General features: G+C 40.9%; 1 protein-coding gene and 1 pseudogene across 1 annotated transcript; both read left to right on the forward strand.

The window, feature by feature from the left end:
- Window positions 1-2,031: 2,031 nt before the first annotated feature.
- LOC139450884 (uncharacterized) lies at window positions 2,032-4,603 on the forward strand (annotated as a pseudogene).
- Window positions 4,604-12,445: 7,842 nt separating this feature from the next.
- LOC139450648 (uncharacterized) lies at window positions 12,446-20,518 on the forward strand. Its single transcript, XM_071232444.1, has 5 exons — window positions 12,446-12,750; window positions 14,626-14,805; window positions 16,070-16,333; window positions 16,804-17,051; window positions 19,827-20,518. Exons 1-5 carry the CDS (start codon window positions 12,446-12,448, stop codon window positions 20,516-20,518), a joined length of 1,689 nt encoding a protein of 562 aa, XP_071088545.1.
- Window positions 20,519-21,931: the final 1,413 nt, after the last annotated feature.

Consider the following 21,931-nt stretch of genomic DNA (forward strand, 5'->3'; position numbering starts at 1 on the left):
AGTAATACAGTCGTATTGGTCTTGTAGACAACACGAAATGGTTGAACTGCTTGAAGAAAGGGGAAACGCCTGCGAGCAGAATAATATCATAAATATACACATGCACAAAAGTTAAGCGCCACCCACCATATTTGTGAGCTGTTACTAATAATATCATAAATAACACCCAATAAACGCCATCAGTTTGCTATAGTTTGTTTGTTTGTTGTTAAACGCCGCACTCAGCCTTTTTCCAGCTACATGTATATGACTGAAGTCTGTAAATAATTCAGTCTGAACCAGACAAACATGTGATTGACATCATAAGCATCGATTCACACGATTCGGATAGGATGACATGCATCAATCAAGTCAGCGAGCCTGAGCACCGGCAAGCATAGGTTACTGAAGACCTATTCTATCCCGGATCTTCACGGATCAGTATGCTATAGTTGGGGATTGTGATGGTTGTATAATAATAACACACCCATGTGCTATTCACAGTTAGTAGTCATTGTAACCCCTGCATCCTCATTTGACAGGCGTATCCACCACTTGGACCTGTTTACAGATCTAGGAAAACTGTAGACCTATACAATAACATCGACATCAAATGAGTAAGCCACCTAACACCTGTAACTTACAAGTTAAGAAATGCTTCGATATTTTGACGACTAAATAAATAGAATGAGGAGCCTAAGAAGCTAAAACTCTCAATTGCAAAATATGAGGTGATGTATTGCAACGAGCTCATATTTGTTGAAGAGTTTTAAGGGCATGAACAAGTCCAGTACGTGACAACTTGAAAATGTTGAACTTTGTACCTGTCCACAAAGTTTCAGTTAAAATATATGAGACGCTTGAACTTGTAACTACCCTGCACTTGGGATCTAGATAAAGAAGATTTGTCTTTGTTTCGTAATATGAGTAAATCATGTGACTTTTACGAACACCCGAGTCCTGAATATCCCGGCGTAATCAAATGATGATTGTGGGTTAGAATCCCAGAGTCGCCCTAATGTGTCTGCACCTTGCTCATGCTTGACTGCTGATGGGGTTCTCCATGACCTGCATCACTTTGGGCTTACATCGAACATCAATTGGCACTCACTGATATAGCCGCTGTACTGTACAAAGTGGCCGCGTTAAACCCAACTCACTCACTCGTGTTTTACATGGAGTATGAACCTTGCATATAGAGATGGCAGCGTCAAATACGATACCAAGATGCATTCAAGCAAACATGTCCATGAGGATTCAACAATATGAGGGATCCAATAAATTGTAGTACATGCATGCCTTGTTTCTCATAATCTATACCTATTGAAGTATCATACATATATTTAAAAGCAAATATTGAGTGGTACTGGTATTCATTAATAGTAATATACAATAAACACCATGAACATTTCTCCGATTGATGTCATTAATAACATTTAAACAGTTTCTTTCTACGTGCCGAAATACAACCGAACATCCCATGCCAACCACGGTACTGGATGAGTCAACTCTGTTGCAACGAGGGTCCCATGGTCACCCGTTGAATATTTTGGTTGGGGTTTGGGGCTAGGAATTTTGTTAGAGACAGGTTATACTTTCGGTCACTCCTATAAAGCAAGTAATTATTTGTAGTGAAAGGAGGAACAGAACAATGCAAATTTTTACAGGACTTTCAGCATGACCAGCGAACCTTTTTTTTTTAAGCCAGGGAACAAATTATATTTTTCCAACCCCCCTATTTAATGTGCTGACCAACGTCCATATTGCACAACCTTCCCTCACCTGACTTTTCTGTTTGAACATGTTATCAAAGGTCAACATACTTGACATCTCTGAATAGTAGAATGTGTTGACAGAAGAGTCTAAGCGTGTGTGGTTGCGAGCTGATCTATCATTCTGCGAAATGATAGCTATGGTTGCTCTGTTTTTCATTCTTATACTGAAAGCAAATAACAGCTCATATCCACATTGTCTGGTTAGATAATTCAGTGGTAACTTTGCAACATCATGAGGTGGTGTATGCAAGTGCTGCTGCTCATGTCCGCTGTCTCAATGGGGTCGGCGGGGGTTTTCTCCGATGACCAGGCGAGTGAAGTGGGAATGTTTGTGGAAGAGGTCATGCGGTGTAGACAGGTCCCCGGGCTGACCCTGGCTGTCGTGAAGGGGGGTGAGACGTGGACACGGGGGTTCGGAAAGGCGGACATAGAACAAGGAGTGAACGTCACCAAGGATACTTTGTTTGGAATTGGATCTGTGACCAAGGCTTTCACGAGTACCCTCCTGGCCATGATGTTGGATGAAAGTAATGGAAGGTATCTGATAGACATTAATACACATAGATTATATTACTCAACTGGGACAGGTCCTCAATACGGTATGCCAATATTTGTAGGCCAGTGAATATATGGGCATAGGTACTATTACAGGAGATAGGTGAGTGAGTTTGGAATTTGCGAATTATCCTCGTAGCTCAGAGGTTATTCTCTAATTGAACTAATGTCTGGAGCAAAGTTAGATGTTAGATGACTGTAAGCATATGTAATACCATTATTAATGGCGGGGGTGGGTCAAGATAGGAAATGAGTGAGTGTAGACACGCATTTATACCACAATAAACCTGTATCAAATTCTATGTTGTTGTGAATCCTGGATTCGCCCTTGGTGTGTAAACACCAGATACTAGTACCTGCGCTCGTGGGTTTCAAAATGATGAACACGTAGGACCTGCGTCACTTGGGGCTTACTTTCCCCACCAGGCCTTGACACGGCTTAATTCATATTACTGTCCAAAAATGGATAATTAATCAGTTCACTCTCTAGCTCAAAGTAAGAGGAAGTAGGCTCATTTATCAAACGTGTTTTGTTTCTTCTACATAACCATCATACAATATTTAAGTTATGAATGGCTTGTTTGAAGCGGTATGTATACACTAGATCACCAATAAAGCATTGATTAAGCCATCACTTCACCCGATACAGGACGACGTGGTGTTTGAGTGAGTGAATATTTAACGTTGTACAGGAAATATTTGGGGGCATAAAACAAACTGTTAGATTAATAATTTGAATACTCACTTTTAGTTTTGGTTACTAATGCGTGTTGTTTGAGGGTGTACCTAATGTATAAGCATGACTATTGAACGAATTGAAGTTGTCAAGCCAAATATTGCATGGCGGCCTGTATATAATCAAGCCTAGGTGATGCAGTTCAGTATCTGATAGCGTGAGCAATCATAATTAGCATCTTACGACAAAGAATGGAAATTTTCGGTAAATGGAAATATGAGTGAGTAACATATTCATATCTGCTGAATACACCCAGCAGATGCTGCGGGTTCTATTGCGTCTTCAGCAGGACACGAATAAATGGATGAAGTTCCTGTTGAGGAATGGGGTGACAGCAGACAACGTCACACTGGTCAACTTCAAAACACTTGCAGAGGTATTTAAATCTCACCAGAGTATTCCTACCGGTTTAAGTTTGGTATAAGTGTAAGTGTAACAATGATTTTAAAGATGTTTTAATATCCGAACAATGCCCTTTACCATGTATCACAGTAGAGTATCACCATGTCATTAGAAACTATTTTAGTATACAGTTGAAGTATCCAGAATAGACTTCAACACCTATGACTCGTATTTTTTTTCAAACCCTTGGGTTGTGCTCACTACCTTTCTTCGCGAACACCAATGGCATCACTGTTTTTCAGTGATCCGTTCATAACATTTTCACCTCAGTTTTGCATTTTAATCACAATGGAGTATGTTTGGCCAGATAATCAAGACTAATTATTCTCTGACGTTCTATAGAGAGTGACTTCAGAATGTTTCTTATAATGGTCAACACACAATGTCACTACCATAAAAAATAATGGTAATGTGTTCATAAGTGCATTTAGCTTCAAATTATTAATGTATTTTATGTTATTTTTCAGGATATAAGAAGTTCATGCACACGGGCGCCTTGTTTTTTTTTATATAACCTGGCTAGAACGTTACCCTGACTTGGAGTTTGGAATCTTTGTAAGTGCCAATGGAGCAGAAACTATGGATGAGGGAACTGCAGAAGACCTGATCTCATTCTACGTTTCTGATATTTTGATCGGTGATCAGCCTTGGATAAATTCATCTACGGCCTGTACATTCCCTTTGCCATGGGACATGGCGCCATCAAGCGGCCAAACAATTCCGACGTCACGAACGTTGAAGTGGAATGCCTTGATTGTTATGTTGGCAAATACGGGCATTATCTTTTTGGTGACCTTGATGTTAAGCGGAGTAAGGGTCTTCATTAGAATTTCACTATAATAGGTTACAGGGCTCTCTCAATACCACAGCTGATTAAAGTATATTCAAACTGGATGCATTTGGCTCCTTTAGGTAGTTTTCTCGGCCAGGTAATGCTACGGTTCTTGTTCCAGTAAACTTCCATGGGTTAAACAAAGGAAAGTATTCACAAATTGACCTCATTTCCTCCCACAAGTTGACATTTACAAGAGGCATCAGCTTTTATGATAAAAACATATACACAAGTACCAAAACTAAAACAAATCCACAGAGCATCAAGGGATTAAGCAATCTCTTAATGATCTTTACAGCACTTTATGTTGTCTTCCAATATTAAAATCTGGACCTGTAGCATCTTATTAAACATGCTAGTTCACATGACATATCGGTAACTGCTTGCATTACATAGTTTAATCTATTGTATTCATATCTGGCGAAGTACCGATAACCCAATGATATATTTTACTTATGCTTTCTATAATGTAAATTGCATTTGTTACTAAAATGTCACACTTTGGAGGTTTTCTATCAGTATTTGGATTCAAGAAAATAACAAATAATGAAATCTAATATATTGTTTCCACTTCATGATTGTTATTGTGAAACTATTTAGGCACAACTTAAACTCAAAATTAAACAATATATATTTTAGTTACTTTACAAATGACCAAGCATAATTGCACATTTCAAAGTACTTTCAGTACGGAATCGTCACCATAAATTTTCGCCTATTGTAACCGATTATGCTTTTGGCAAAACATCCTTTGTAGGCATGTGTATACATCTACTTCGTTTGACCATCCCGTACAAAGTCGTCAACTTTTAGTTATGTAGTTTCAGCATTGACTCACTTTTGGCCATTGATGGCAAGACAATGCACGTTTATCCACATGTTAATGACATAAATGGCCTGTGTTTTCCAAAGTTTGAACAGAATGCAACACTTAGTAAGTAAAGTGCACATTAACAAAGGAAATGTTGGGATATTTCGAGTTTTGGAGACGATGTGTTTTGGATTCAATGCAAATACTTATGTAAATCTGAGATGGTCAAAACGTTCCATAAATTTTGAAAGTGTTTTTAAGTTTATTTTTCAACATAATCTTCCTCCTTTTCAATAAACTTCTCATTTCGAGAGTGAAGCTTTTCAATTCCAGTTTTCACGGAATACCCGTTTGCGTCCGCGTTGAGGTCATCGTTGTTGTAATAGCGCTTTCCACGAAGGTGTTCTTTCAGTTTTGGAAACAGGTGGAAATCACGTGATGTCAGGTCTAGCGAGAATGGGATGGGGGGGGGGGGGGGGGGGGGGGGGGCGGTTAGGGTTGAGAAAGCTCTTCGAGCCCACATTGTCGCACGGCAGCAAGTCGAGCGTTGTGGGAAGCATTGTCATGAACGAGTAGAACTCCAGCAGTCAGCAACCATCGCCGCTTTTGTTTGATAGAATCTCTCGAAGAAAATGAGCACAGTAGGCACTGATAATCATCTTTTGACTTTCTGAGTAATCAACACGGATCACACCATTTGCATTCAAGAATACAGTGGCCATACCTTTCCCCACTGATCTTGAAACTTTGTCTTAAACCTAGCCGCCCAACGGCTAACATTGAAAAAGCTAGGGCACTTACTTACACATACACTTATGACATGCGGTCGTGGATTTCTTGGGAAGTACTTTTCTCTGATGTCACAAACTCGGTAACAGCTCGGAACTCGTTCTTTTCTATGTCTGTGTCCATTTGGACCCCTATCACGTTCAACTGGCTGTCACTAATATGCAAACGGCCTCAACAAACCAAACACAGTATAAATGAACCACTCAAGCAATGTACTACATTGACTAGTTCATTTTGCTATGGCCCAAAGTTGAAAATTAGTCAGGCTTAGAACGTTTTGACCAGCCCTCTTATTTGTCCTAGTTATTTCAAATGGGAATTGATGGCATAAATATCAGTAAGCAAGTGTAACATAGGTACTTGTGCAGGTTATATACCTTGCTAGGCCCTGGAGAGAACTCTGTTCTAAAACGTGACATTCCTCTCGCACACTCACATACAGTCAAGTCCCGTTAATCCGACATCGATGGTTGCATATGATTATGTCGGATTAACGAATATGTCGGATAAACGAAATTAAGTAGTATCAACGTTCGTGATCGAAAATCGGACAACTACACGATAGATATAAGGATTCAAACACGTAATAAAAAATATGAAATATATATTCATATTGTTATGTTACATTGTTGGTGGAATATGTTTTCTAATCATGCAACCTCTAAAGTTTAACACAAAAGAACTGTTACTGACTGTATAACTTATTCAAAATAAACAGCATAGTCTGGAATGGAAGTCTCAACTTTGAAACTGGTACCTAAAGCTTAAGAAAGCTGCTTTCTAAGCTGCTTTACGGCGGCCTAGAAATAATAGACACATAAGGGAATGGGGTTATGGACGGTCTTTACCGTCTGTGTAAGATGGAACGCAGTCAACTAAGTCCCCATGCCTGACAACCCGATCAACCCAAAAAAAATCGGGATAGAATAGGTCTTCAGCAACACATGCTTGCCGTAAAAGGCGACCATGCTTGTCATAAGAGGCGACTAAGCGGATCGGGTGGTCAGGCTCGCTGACTTGGTTGGTGCATGTCATCGAACCCAATTGCGTGGATCGATGTTCATGCTGTCAATCACTGGACTTTCTGGTCCAGCCTCGATTATTTACAGACCGCCGTCATAAAGACGGAATATTGCTGAATGCGGTGTTAAACAACAAACAAACCAAACCAAACCACCCTATCATTTAAGTCGCCTCATCCGAAAAGCATAGATTGCTGGGGACCTATTCTACTTTGGAACCACCATGTGCTCCGTTGGTAGCAATAGTCAATAAATGTATACATAATATGTAAAGCTTATGTTAAGCTTATAAACAGAGATGAACTCTTACTGGCCTTACTGGCTTATTGAACAGTTTAACAAAGTGAAGCCCGAAATAGGGCTGCTGCAATACGAGTTTTTACACTAATTCATATCCTACCAGACCCGTGAAGATTCCGGGTAAGAATAGGTCTTCAGCAACCCCTACTTCCCGTAACTATGCTTGTCGTAAAAGGCGACTAACGGGATCGGTTGTTCAGGCTCGCTGACTTGGTTGATGCATGTCATCAATCCCAAATGCGTTGATCGATGCTCATGATATTAATCACAGTATTGTCTGGTTCAGACTCAGCAATTTCACAGCAATTCGACTCTTTACGCCAATCTGTTTCGTGGGTGTTTTTTTCGCATTGACATGTTATATTTATACTTGCCAGTGTCCTCTGAAGAACCGGGGTAGAAAAGGTCTTCAGCAAACCATGCTTGCCGTAAAAGGCGACTATGCTTGTCGTAAGAGACGAATAACGGGATCGGGTGGTCAGGCTTGCTGACGTGGTTGATGCATGCATGTAATCGATCCCAATTGCGTGGATCGATGCGCATGATGTCAATCACTGGATTGTCTGGTCCAGACTCAATTATTTACAGACCGCCTTCATATAGCTGGAATATTGCCGAGTGCGGCGTAAAACAACAAACCAACAACCAAAACATTTACCATGTTCCACTGAACAATAATTACATAATGGATGGCTTGTATGCAGCACTATGTTTACTCTAGCATCAAACCAACCAACCATATCCTACCAGGTGTCCAAACCATCGATCTTTCTGCTGGTGGACTGAAGTCCCCAACTTCCATCAAAAGCTGAGCGGCAACTGCAAAGAAAACTGCCTCCTCCCCTATCCCCAACTGTGTTGGAAAACGAACATATTTATCAAACGTTTTTTGAGTGGCGGATTCTACCAGTGGGGAAGGACATACAGTAAACTACGGTTATAACGAACTCAAAGGGACTACTAATTTAAGTTCGTTTTAACCGTAGTCTACTGTACTTCGAACAACTGATTTTCAGTGATCCACTTGTATACTTTTCAAACCTATGTTACACCTAAAGGAATATATTTCGACAGGCAATCGTTTTATTACCCAGATGTTTGACAGTCAACGACTAGATTATTTATAAGCTAGTTTGGTTAGCTTGAAACTTGCTGACTGCAAATGAGACAAATAGAACAAATACTACCTTTTACGCCACTGGTTAACGAGCTTAGTTATTGCTATTAATCGTGCGGGATTACATGTTCGGGGCGCTATTCAAAATTTGTGATCAGATTTCATTCATCTATGTCCCGTTCCTGCAAGTTAGACACGCGTTTGATATGTAAATTAAGAGCGCATATCAGTTTAATAAACCGCCTCCGTTGTCATGTGGATAGAGCGTCTACCCGGAGAACGGAAGGGCCATGGCCCGATTGCCTGGCCGCGTCTTAACACAAGACAGTAAAAAATTATCCTTGTAAACAGACCAACAACCGAGAAATGTTTAATATGTGGTATGAACACTGGCGTTTGTTTGACGCTGTTTAACTCATCCCAAAAATAGCGCATTACCAAAGAGGATAAATTGTACAAATATAGTATTATACAAGCCAAACATCAGGTGATACATGTGTTACTTTATACCTAATATAAGACACCAATAGGTATTCCGTGTCAGAATGCACGTGGAGGGGGACAGGGTGGTCAAGGGAAGGAGGAAGGGGCTGGCATTTTATAAGATGTTTTTTTCAGCTGCAACTTCAAAACCAGATATTATTTATTTAAGACTATGTGCCAAACAGACATTATGTGACCTGCATTGGACCTCAACTTTTAACTTAAATATCAGGTTTGCGCTTTGCGTCCACCTTGAATTTCTTCTGTGACGGGTATGCCCGAATATGCCCGTAACCCTATTTAGGCTCTGTCCCTCGGAATGTGATTGCATTTCTTACGGATTATGTCTCAGGCCAGACCGCAAACAATCAGCAATCCGCAATATTACAGCTATATGACGGCAATCTGTAAATAATAGAGTCTGGACCAGACAATTCAGTGATTGGCATCATGAGCATCGATCCACGCAATTGGGATCGAAGACATGCAACAACCGAGTCAGCGAGCCTGACCACCCGATCCGGTTAGTCGCCTCTTACGACAAGCATAGTTGCCTCTTACGCGAGCATGTGTTGCTGAAGACCTATTCTACCCCGAATCTTCACGGGTCATTCATCGTATCCCGATTTTTTGCTCATGCTCTCAAACACTGACCGTACGAAAAAAATATTTTACAAAACAGTTATGCGGCGTATATCAAAATTCATAGACCAATTGTTTCGTGGAAAATACAATATTGACAGACTTTGTCGAGAAGTCGAGAGGCAAGGCAGACTATTGCATATTTTCCATGTCATAAAGATGTCAGAAAATATGGTGAATTGTTTCGTGTACAATATCAGTGGCCAAGGGCGGGTCAGTCATCTCAAGCACAAGTTGCTTCCCTTTGTTGTGGCATTATCCGATGATAATGGGTTCGAATTTCATATCTTCCGTCATCTGTCAGCACCATACTGTCTAGCGGGTTTCACCAAAGTATCAAACATCTAGGACCGTCTTTCGCTGAATATAATCGCCGAGATGTATTGGAGAACGGTCCATGAACGTTCCATAAGTGATATCCAATTAAGAACTGAACGTCAGTTTGGATGGGTTCATTGAAGTGTGAACGATTTAAAAGCGCTGGTTAAACTGTGTGAACCTCCGAGCTTGTCAGACTGTAACGAACCGGAAGAAGGGAGAAGGTGGCTGTTTCAAATTACATGGTCAGTTACCGCCAGATTCAAACATTACTTTCCTGATTACGGTAAAACACAGTTGGAAAAATGCTAGTTAGAAATGAATCCCAAAGACATGAAAGTTGAACCGGGGCGAGCAGAAAAAAATAAACAGGCGAGCGAGCCTGCACGTTTGCCTTTTCATTCATTCTCGGCCTTCGGTTTCAAAGGTTTGTTTGGACAATGAATATGCATGAAAGTCGCTAAATGTCCTGTGCATGACGATACACGTGAGTAAAAGGAATTCCCTCGACCGTAATATTGGGGTTCCCCGACATTCCGAGGTAATAAAAGTAGTACGCCTCGCTGGGCGTGGCTTAAATGTTTACATTCATTGAGAAATGAATGCAATAACACGTGACCAATTCAGCTAATCAGAATACGGGAACTTCAATGAACAAAACGAAAATTTAATTTTTTACTGGTGTTGAAAATGACGATTATGGATCAGTTATGGAAAACACCCCCGACGCGTGAATCCTCTCGTGGCTCTATCAAACTGGGAATATCACCGATTTATGAATGTGTTGCTTGTGTTTGGATAATCGCAAACCAATTCGGACGATGCGGAATGGACTGGTTGGGACCGAGTGCTCTGAAACTTGTGTGTTTTGTGTTAATTGTCAACGTCAGGGTGTGTTATATTTGAAGTTTGGGATTGTCGCGTGTGCTGTAACACTTTGCTAAGCTGGTGTTTCTTGTCACCTGAGATGGACCTACTGTATAACCTGATGCCAGCTTCATTACTGGGTAGGGTGGGGGGGAATTTAAGTTTCTTTCCTTACCTTTTTATGTTTTATGGTGTCTCAAAATCTTATTTTTTTCCCGATACGATAGTAGATTTGGGACTAATCAGGAACACTCGCGTTTGTTCTGTGTCAACGGCCACATTAGAGCAGAGAACGACATTGTTTTCATTGATGCTAGATTCCTGTCATTTCCGATAACAAGGCATCAAAATCAATATCGCTTAATAAATCAATTTCGTTCACCTCAGTAATTTTACAGAAATAATTTTCTTCGCTTGCGTTATTAGTATTGAAAGATAGCCATTCTATATCCAAACCACTGCAAGGACAATCCATTTTGTTTCATGTGGCAGCTACATCAGTCACCAGAACCAAAGCATTTGTTATTTATTTATAAGTAAGATGAAATGTTACAAGACCAGGGAAAAACACTAACTTAATTATGTTGCTGATGAATGCAGGTATTAAAAAGAAAATAGAAAAACGAGTTGATCGTTAACACCGATCGAGAATTCGGGAAAACCCCGGAAAGTAGTTCCGGCAAAAGTACACACGATCAATTTCACAAAAAATTGTTCACATCGTTTGAACCCTTTTTGTCCGTTCGCAGGTGTGTGAACTCCAAATATCAGATCACGTGATACCCCTTCAGCCAATCGGCATGAATGAAACAGTGTAAACTTAAAAGTATGAAATTATTAGTTTGTGGTTTTGTGGAATAATAATTTAAACCCGTTGTAATATGTGTGAACATATTCAAGTATTGACTGGAACTTTCTTTTTGAAACCCGTGAAGGTCCGGGTTAGAAGCGGTCTTAAGCATACAATAGTTTTGTAGTAAGAGGCGACAAATTCGTCAATGACAATCACTGGACTGTCTTGTGCAGACTCGATTATTTACAGATGCAGATGGAATACTGCTAAAAGCGGCGTTAAACAAACAAAAATAACAAAACTTTGTTTGTGAATAATATACATTCAATATCCCCCATCACGTGCGAGGATTTATTTGTTTTCTCTTCGACAGATGTCATTCAGAAATTTAACAATTTATCATTTTTTCTTATCAGTGAGTGAGTACGGTTTTACGGCGCTTTTAGCAATATTCCAGCAATATCACGGCGGGGGACACCAGAAATGGGCTTCACACATTGTACCCATGTCGGGAATCGAACCCGGGTCTTCGGCGTGACGACCTTAGGGTTTAACCACTAGGCTACCCGACCGCCCCTTTTCTTATCAAGTATGTCTTAGTATCCCATGTCTGTTACGTGTAGAACGTCGTTACAACATACAATAACTATGAACCGACATATGTTATCTATCCTAGGTAGCATTAAGATTAACACGGCTGTGTCAGTGATTGACGTCTTCAACATCCCACGTCGTAGTACTGCTGGTACTGCTGGTATGTATCTCCTTGTTATCTGAAGTAAAACATAGCGAGTCTGTTGATGGGGGTACTGCCGGGAGGAACGTGTTCAGCGTCCCTGCATCTCTTGTTTGGTACATGTGGTTGCTCTCCTACTTGTCTATTGTACAGCGTAAAAAATAGCTAAGCTTATCTACAATCTCAGCCCGTGTCGCCTCTCATATATCATATGTTTTCCCGCCGGGCGTACTTTTCGTGGAGGCCTACCCTCTGTCTGATTTTGCGGTTCGGTTATAGCTCTGCAACATGATGTGGTGTATGCAAGTGTTGCTGCTCATGTCCGCTGTCTCAATGGGGTCGGCGGAGGTTTTCTCTGATGACCAGGCGAGTAAGGTGGGAATGTTTGTGGAAGAGGTCATGCGGTGTAGACAGGTCCCCGGGCTGACCTTGGCTGTTGTGAAGGGGGGTGAGACGTGGACACGGGGGTTCGGACAGGCGGACATAGAACAAGGAGTTAACGTCACCAAGGATACTTTGTTTGGAATTGGATCTGTGACCAAGGCTTTCACGAGTACCCTCCTGGCCATGATGTTGGATGAAAGTAATGGAAGGTATGTCAGACATAAATACACATAAAGGATACATTTTACCGATTCTTCAACTAGCGACAGGACTCTGTGACACTATTTCTAGATGATCGAATATATAGGCACGAATACAATAACCTCCTGCCTGGAAATAGGTTAGTAAGTTTGGAATTGCGGATTGTGGAAATCCTCGTAGATCAAAGCTAGGGTGTTCTGTGAATGAACAAATGTCTGCTAGTTAGACGTCTACTAAGAGTGAGTGATTGTAGACATTCATTTATATCACACTAAACCTATATCAAAAGCTATGTGGTGCGATGTTACGTCGCGTGGTTTTGAATCCTAGATTCGCTTCTGGTTAGTCAACACCAGATACCTGCTCTCGTGGGTCTAAAACTTACGCGTTTGACCTATGTCAGTTGGGGCTTCCTTTCCTACCACTGACACGCCTCGACACGTCGACTGGTTTAAATTTATTAGACAATTCGGTTGGTTAATCCGTAACGCGTGACGAAATCATTTGACGACACTGACCTTGAATATTGGCTCGTCACATGATCAGTATTGACCTGTCACGTGATGAATCCTCACTCGTCTGTTAGGAAACAAGATTGCGTCTGATACTAACTTTTTACAGTTCGCAGCTATGTTACTGTAATGAAACAGAGGTCGGTTTAAAGGCTTCATAAACTTTAAAGTGAATTTCGGTAAGACAAAAGGAATACTTACTCTTGACAAAATCAGTATGCGAAAAAAAGGACCCGAGGACCCTACCCTGAAGAGATCCGGTCAGACCGCCGAAGAGGTCGGGTCCTCGGGTCCTTGTTTTCACATATTGATCTTGTCAAGAGTAATCATTTGTATATAATTGTCCAAAAGTGGATTTAAAACCAGGTCACTCTCTCAAAGGTGTTTATTTCCTCCACATCACATTTACCATGTAACCCGTGAAGATTCCGGGGTAGAAAAGGTCTTCAGCAAACCATGCTTGCCGTAAAAGGTGACTATGCTTGTCGTAAGAGGCGAATAACTGGATCGGGTGGTCAGGCTTGCTGACTTGATTGATGCATGTAATCGATCCCAATTGCGTGGATCGATGCTCATGATGTCAATCACTGGATTGTCTGGTCCAGACTCAATTATTTACAGACCGCCGTCATATAGCTGGAATATTGCTGAGTGCGGCGTTAAACAACAAACCAACAGCCAAAACATTTAACATGTTCCACTGAACAAGAATTACGTAATGGATGGCTTGTATGCAGCACTATGTTTACTCTAGCATCATCAACACAGCAGTGATAAAGCCATCACTTCATCCGATACTAGAGTGAGTGGGCATTTAACGCCCTACAGGAAATATTTTAGGCATATAACGACCTGTGCCATTTAAAATTTAATTGAAAACTTTTAGTTTAGCTTTATAGTATGATAGCGTACCTTGTGCTCTACAGAGCTACTAGAATTTGTCAAGTTGCATTCACTTCCGGATATTCAAATCAAATTGCTTTTGTTATAAGTTCAATGCGTGATTGAGTATTCTGTAATAACAAAAAACAAATAATTGTATGTAACATCTGACTCCACTGAGTCCCAAAATTAAATTAAATGTTGATGAACAACGAACTTTACCATTAATTTTCTCGAATAAAGATTCAAAACTATTTTACAATTTATGTACAGGTATATTTCAGAATCGCCCCCAATGCTTTGTGCTTTTATCTGTACAGTCACATGTTCATGTTATTTCAGTCCTGTACGTATTGCCCCTCACGTATGAAAATGTACATTGCTTTGGGTCTCTGCAGTGAGGAATAGTCGAAATGTGGTAAGTATGAGTGAGTATATGTAGTTTCCCTTGTATATTGTTGTTGCTATTCGTGTATATTACTGTTACAGTTTAACTTGGACGTCAAAGGTGAAGGACGTGTTGGGTCCAGACTTTGCATTTGTGGACGAGGAGAGAACAAGGGAGACTACTCTGAGGGATCTTTTGACCCACCGCACAGGGCTACATCCATCGGTCTTGCCCCTGTTTGCTGGATTGGACCACAACTTGACGAGAACTGATTTTGCCAAGTGAATATATATTATGATTTTACACGCCAGAGTATTTAGTTTTGAGGGTTTCCTGCACTGTCATCTAGGTCGCCACAATTCGGCGGCAGAGTTGTCTACCGTCAGGACACCTGGTTTAATCACTGATTTTCAGTAATCAATTCATAAAACAAATTCACAGCAATTCGACTTTTTGCGCCAATCTGTTTCGGCAAGTATTCAAGACTGGTGGTTTTTTTGCATTGACATGTCATATTTACACTTGCCAGTGTCCTCTGAAGAACCGGGGTAGAAAAGGTCTTCAGCAACCCCTGCTTGCCGTAAAAGGCGACTATGCTTGTCGTAAGAGGCGAATAACAGGATCGGGTGGTCAGGCTTGCTGACTTGGTTGATGCATGTAATCGATCCTAATTGCGTGGATCGATGCTCATGATGTCAATCACTGGATTGTATGGTCCAGACTCGATTCTTTACAGACCGCCGTCATATAGCTGGAATATTGCTGAGTGCGGCGTTAAACAACAAACCAACCACCCAACTGTGTCCTCTGAACGTTTTTTCGAATCAAATATTCGTCCCGACCAGGATGCTTGATTTATCAGTGCCATACTCGTGCTTGTGGGTTTCACAACCTTGTGTCACTTTGGACTTTCTTCCCACACCCCACAGCCAAGTCAACGAGCCTGACAAACCGGTCAGTTTAGTCAGAAACAAGTATACGTGTTGAATGCTGTCCCGGAATTCGCACGGGGTTAAACCAGTATACTACACACGAGTAGAAGGATTCCCGTTATATTTACTTGGGGTAATGTGAGGGATATGCAAAATGATTGTTGGTGAATGTTTCCACAACATGCAAAATAGCGGTGAACATTACAAGAATTGATCACTGAAACGCAGTGGTGACACCAGGTGTTCGCGACAATCATGTTCTTGGCCTACTTGCACAAAGCGATCTTAGCGCTACGACTATTGTAAGCCTATGTTAAAGCATGGGAGTTACGATCATTTTATCAGTAAGATCGCCTTGTGCAAGTGGGTCCTGAACTCCCGGTAATAATGTACTACTCTTGGCAAGGTCATGCTGAATATGCGTACAAAGGATTTCGGAAGTGGTCTGTCCGACCCAAGGCCGCAGTCATCGTGTACTTGTTAACGCATTATGATTTTGCCAAGCGTATATTAACATTATTATGATATCAAATACCCATAATTACAACCCCACACTGTAACACAGCGACAAATGAACAACTGTTGTTTAAGCTATTACTGTTCTTTTACGCAGGCGTTTCCGCTTTCTTCCGGAAGTTAAACCATTCCGTGACGCCTACGAGTACAATAACTGGGTGTACGAGCTGCTCGGCCATATTGTGGAAGTGTTGTCGGGGGAATCCTACGAAGCAACTCTGGAGAAACGAATCTTCAAGCCACTGGGGATGAACCAGTCACGTGTCCTGGGAAAGACGATCACCGTAAATGAACCAGCTATGGCCAAACCCTACTTTGACGTGGAGAACGAGCTCATATTAACGGATCCCTCCATTTACGAGTGAGATAAAACATCACTTTTGCTTGATAACTAATTTTCACAATTGAAAAACATACCACTTGTTTTCAGCTTTTGCAAATTGTTAAGATTGTCAGGTGGTAGGTTATTCATATATGTACGTTTGCTGTTTATCACATTGAGATCAGCCAGTTATCAAAAACATCAATGAAACTTATACTATATGTCCTAATTACTATTGTAAGCAATGATTCATAATTATTGATAACTGCGAAGTAACTGCGGTATAGTGAGGGAGTGAATGTTGTATTAAGCCCCATTCTTCACCATTCCAACTATTTCTAGCGGACCTGTACATAATCGAATAATCTAGGCGAAACAATTCAGTGATTGATAGCATGAACAACAATCCGCATTATTATCCTCTTACCACAACAATAGAGAAAGGTTCAGGCGATGGGAATATTGAGAATAAGTAACATTTTGTATCTGCTGATCTTGATTCTACGCAGCATACATCCAGGAGAGGCCGCAGGTGCTATTGCGTCTTCAGCAGAGGACATGGCTAAATGGATGCACTTCCTGTTGAGGCAAGGGGTGACAGCGGACAACGTCACACTGGTCAACTCCAAAACATTTGCGGAGGTCTTTAAATCTCACGAGAGTATTCCTACCAGTCAATCCTTGTCGAAGCCAAAGTATCCCGTGGTGAACTTGCAGTATGGCTATGGCTATGCATGGTTCATATCGACATATAAAGGTAAGACACAATCCAAAATGGCATGCATAAAAAAGGGATTTACGCAGCAATGAGCAATATTCAAGTCATAAAACTGCGAGAGACATAAAACTGGCTGTTGCATTCACAACAGGAAGCACAAATGGGTGTTTCGTGTGGCTACCACATTTTCTTTGATAAAATTTAATAATTTCATATAATATAATGAAAATGACAACCATATAAAAATCAGATCTGAGTTCTCAGCTAATCAAATATCCGAGGTCATGCCATTGCAAGTCACGTTAGAACGAACAATGATCGACCAAAATCACCAAATAGAAGGCAGTTTTCTCGCTTTGGACATATTTTTACTTCAGTTTTGAAAAAGAAGGTCGAGGTTGTATGGCAGTACCTCTCACGGTCTATAGAAAGTCTCTTCCGTTTCAAATGTTTATGCCATTAAGGCGGGCTATGATTTTGATGGAATCAGTCAAAGTGTCCGTAATTGTTGTTCGGAACGCTCCGTGTTAGGTTTTTCGAAGTTTGGAAGACTTATATTCCGACTGTCACTTTCTAAATCTGGTAAGCAGCCATCTGATTGGTCGTATGAGAGCTTGGGCTGACGTGAACCGTGATGAGGTGAGGTGAAAAGGGGCCTAACGCCGCGTCCAAGATTATTGCACTTATATAGCGACGTGCTTGTACGTGTGTGTGTTTGTATGGCTGCTGATACTATTCCGGACTGATGCCGATTTATAGTGCTAGCTCACTGAGATACCATGCCGCAGTTTAACATGAATACCCCACTCAGACACAGTATACTGACTCCGAGCCGACCAGTCCTTGTTTTAGCCCCTTACTGCCAATCGCCAGACAGGATAAGAACAAGTACCATCTTTTAACCTCTTTTGGTATGACGCGGTCGGGGATCGAACCCCGGACCTTCCGCTCACCGGGCGGACGCTCTACCACTAGATCACGGTGGCAGTCTGAACCGTGATGAGGATGCCCCCATATCTTTTGATAAAGAAGAGAGAATGGAAATGGTGCTTTTACGAACTTTTTAGTGTACATGTTACAGTTCATGCCACGTAAGGTCTTTGGTTTAAGTTAGGATAAATACACTGGTGAACAAACACACGCTATACCAAAATACAAACTAATTAGAATCTGGATTCGAAGACGAAATGATGTTCTCAAATCATGAACACCAATCTTAAAAATGCGTGAAAGACGTGTACATGTGAAACTGTAAACTCTTGATTTAGTTCACTGAAGTAAACCTTAGCCAGACACTTTGGTTGCACTCGTGCAACACTCACGTGGTTGTCAGTTGAGAGACTGGGGACAGGCACGTGACACATCAGATATTATTGGTGCATATTATTGTATCCCGTATAGGGTAAATCGATAATCATTGTGTCAATCACTGGATTCACTGGTCCAGACTCGATCGTTCTCACAGTGTCATCATATAGCGGGAATATTTCTGAGCGAGGCGTTAAACAACAAGGAAACAAACCTGTGTATCGGTCGCCGGGAAGAGCGCACGGCTCGTTGATGTATCCAAGAAACATTTGGATTGGTTGGTTTACGCCGCACTCAGCAATATTCTAGCTATATGACGGCTGGACCAGACAATCCAGTGATTAATATCATGAGCATCGATCCACGCAATTGGGATCGATGACATGCATCAACCAAGTCAGCGAGCCTGACCACCCGATCCCGTTTGTGGCCTTTTACGACAAGCATAGTCGCCATTTACGGCAAGCATGGGTTGCTGAAGACCTATTCTACCCCGGATCTTCACGGGTCGGAAACATTTGGAAGCGGCAGGGTAATTGTATTGACAGGGATTTGTGATCGACGGACCTTGCTGTGTTATACGCTGATCTTACAACACATCGTCACATCGACGAGTTATTGCGTCCAGCTGTGCTTCCTTACCTACAACAGAACCTACGGATCTTGTTTCAACATGACAACGCAAGACACGGCGCGTATCAAGCGTCATTTTTATGCAGGTCAATAATGGCAAGGGGCGGTCGGGTAGCCTTGTTGTTAAAGCGTTCGTTCGTCACGCCGAAGACCCGGATTCTATTCCCGACATGGGTGCAATGTGTGAAGTTCATTTCTGGTGTCCCCCGCCATGATATTGCAGGAATATTGCTACAAGCGGCGTAAAACAATACTCACTCCATAATGTCAACGTTTTGCCTTGGACAGCTCGCTCTCCTCGCCAATTAAACACATCTGGGACCACCATGTTCGTCATATTATAACACGACCTACTTAATACAGACACTCAGGGAAAAACGACGACGAATACGTCTGACGAACTCTCTTGTTGTCCTAGCAGATCCTGTATTTTCTCAGCGAGTGCATTTTCAATTTGTTCCATTGCTGTGTATTTGCTACCTTTGGAATATCTTCTTGTCTATTTTTTAAAAAGACTGATACATTGTACATACGTACATAGCGTTTTCTCTCGTCGGTGTATTTAAGTTTTACTTTCTAATATATTTAAAACAAAACTGCCCTTTAACATGTTCTTGCATCACTGTAGAGTATCACCTTGACATTAGATATAATTATATTATATAATACACTAACATCTTTGAGTCAACCGTCTTTCGCGAACACCTCGTGTCATCACTGATTTTTAGTTATCCATTCATATAACTTCACCACAAGTTTGTTCAAGTTTACCTACGCACAATGTCAAAATCATAAACGATGTAAGTGATGTGTTCATAAGTGAATTTAGATTTCACATTATTAAAGTATTTAGTGTTCTACGGTATTTTTCAGGATATAAACAGTTCATGCACACCGGAGGCTTCTATTCTTACATAACCTACCTTGAACTTTACCCCGACTTGGAGTTTGGAATCTTTGTGAGTGCCAATGGACCGGGGACAGCGGATGAGGGAATTGCAGAAAAAATTATCTCATTCTATATTTCTGATATTTTGATCGGTGATCAGCCTTGGCTAAATTCAACCACGGCCTGTACATTCCCTTTGCCATGGGACATGGCGCCATCAAGCAGCCAAAATAATTCCGATGTCACGAACGCTGAAGTGGAATGCCTTGATTGTTATGTTGGCAAATATGGACACTATTTGTTTGGTGACCTTGATGTTAAGCGGGGTTCGGGGTCGTCATTGGAACTTCACTACAACAGGTTACAGGGGTTTCTCAATACCACAGCTGATAAAAGTATATTCAAATTGGATGCATTGGGTTTCTTTAGGTTTCTCTCTCGGCCAGGTAATGCTACCGTACTTGTAAAAGTACACTTCCATGGGTTAAACAAAGGAAAGTATTCACAAATTGACCTTAGTTTCCCCCACAAGTTGACATTTACAAGAGGTATCAGTTTTTATGATAAAAACATATACACAAGAACCAAAACTGAAACAAATGGGCAGACTGTAAAGGAGTTTAGCAATCAAATGCTGGTGTTCGCAGCATTTTGTGCAGTCTTGTTTAAGTGGTAGGGACTGTGCAAAGTTCTACCTGGACAAAGAGGATTTTTCATTAAAAATATCGGTAACTTCTTCCATTAAATAGTTTAATCAATTATGTTCATATCTGGCGAAATACCGATGAAAAGATAACCTTAACGTATGTTTTGTATGATGTAAATAAAGATTTGCTTTCTAAAATGTTACAATTTGGAGGGTTGTTTTCAGTAATTGAAATTACTAGTAATGAAATGTAATATTTTGTTTCTACTTTACAAGCTGATGGTTGCTGTGCCCTCTATTGAAATGTAGGCACAATCTATTGAAATATAGGCACAATCTATTGACATGTAGGCACAATCTATTGAAATAGATTAAACTACTAAATTGTACGGTTTAGTAAAATGACAAATGACCAAATTCAGTTTTACATTTTGAAGCACTTTCAGCACAGAATCGCATTGTCTCCAATATCTAAGCCTGGGGCTGTTGTGACTGGTAAATGCTTCAGGCAAAACTGTATGTGTGTATACATGTATGTCATTTGACCGCCGAACACAAACTCGTAATCTTTAGTTTGCTTCAGCACTGATCCCCTTTACTGACATTGCTGTCAATACGATGCAAGTGTATGTACACTGTGATCACACAAATGGTTTATACTTACAAAATGTTGACTAAAATGCAACACTTATTAAGTCAACTTCACATTCTCGAAGGAAATGTTTCGAGACCGTGATATATTGAGACGATGTTTTTCAAATATGATGCAAACATTAATGCTCATCTGATCTGATTGCAATCTTGTTTACCGCGTGTTAAACAGAACGTAGTTTTTATTTTTTACGTATTTAGCCTAATTATTTCAAATGAGCTTTGGTATGTTAAATATCAGGATGCATTTGTAACTCAGGTACTTTGAATAAATTGTCAAGGCCCCGTAGAGAACTCTGTAGTAATTTGGGATACCCCGTACATATATGTTTGATACGCAGTGGGGCACGATATTGGTTAAGGTTTTGTCGTAACTCGGTAACTCCAAATGAAGTGACAAAGTGAATCGGTAACTTGATACTATTAATATAGTTATTTGTGTTTTTGCTGGGGAGAAGATTACTCGTTTCTTGTGAATTGTTCAACGCCGCACCCAGCAATAGTTAAGAATTAATATATTTCGGCGGTGTATGAATAATCTGGGTTTGATATGATGAACGATGCCGTCGTGGTATGATGGCACGCAGTTGTGGTATGTCTTCACGCAGTCGTATGTCGGCACGCAGTCGTGGTATGATGATATGCAGTCTTGGTATGATGGCACGCCGTCGTGGTATGATGATATTCAGTCGTGGTATGATGGCATGCAATCGTGGTATGATGGAACGCAGTCGTGGTATGATGGCACGCAGTCGTGGTATGATGATATGCAGTCGTGGTATGATGGCATGC

Source organism: Haliotis cracherodii, unplaced genomic scaffold (genome assembly GCF_022045235.1).
Source record: "Haliotis cracherodii isolate W230 unplaced genomic scaffold, xgHalCrac1.p SCAF_8, whole genome shotgun sequence".
Taxonomy (NCBI): Eukaryota; Metazoa; Mollusca; class Gastropoda; order Lepetellida; family Haliotidae; genus Haliotis; species Haliotis cracherodii.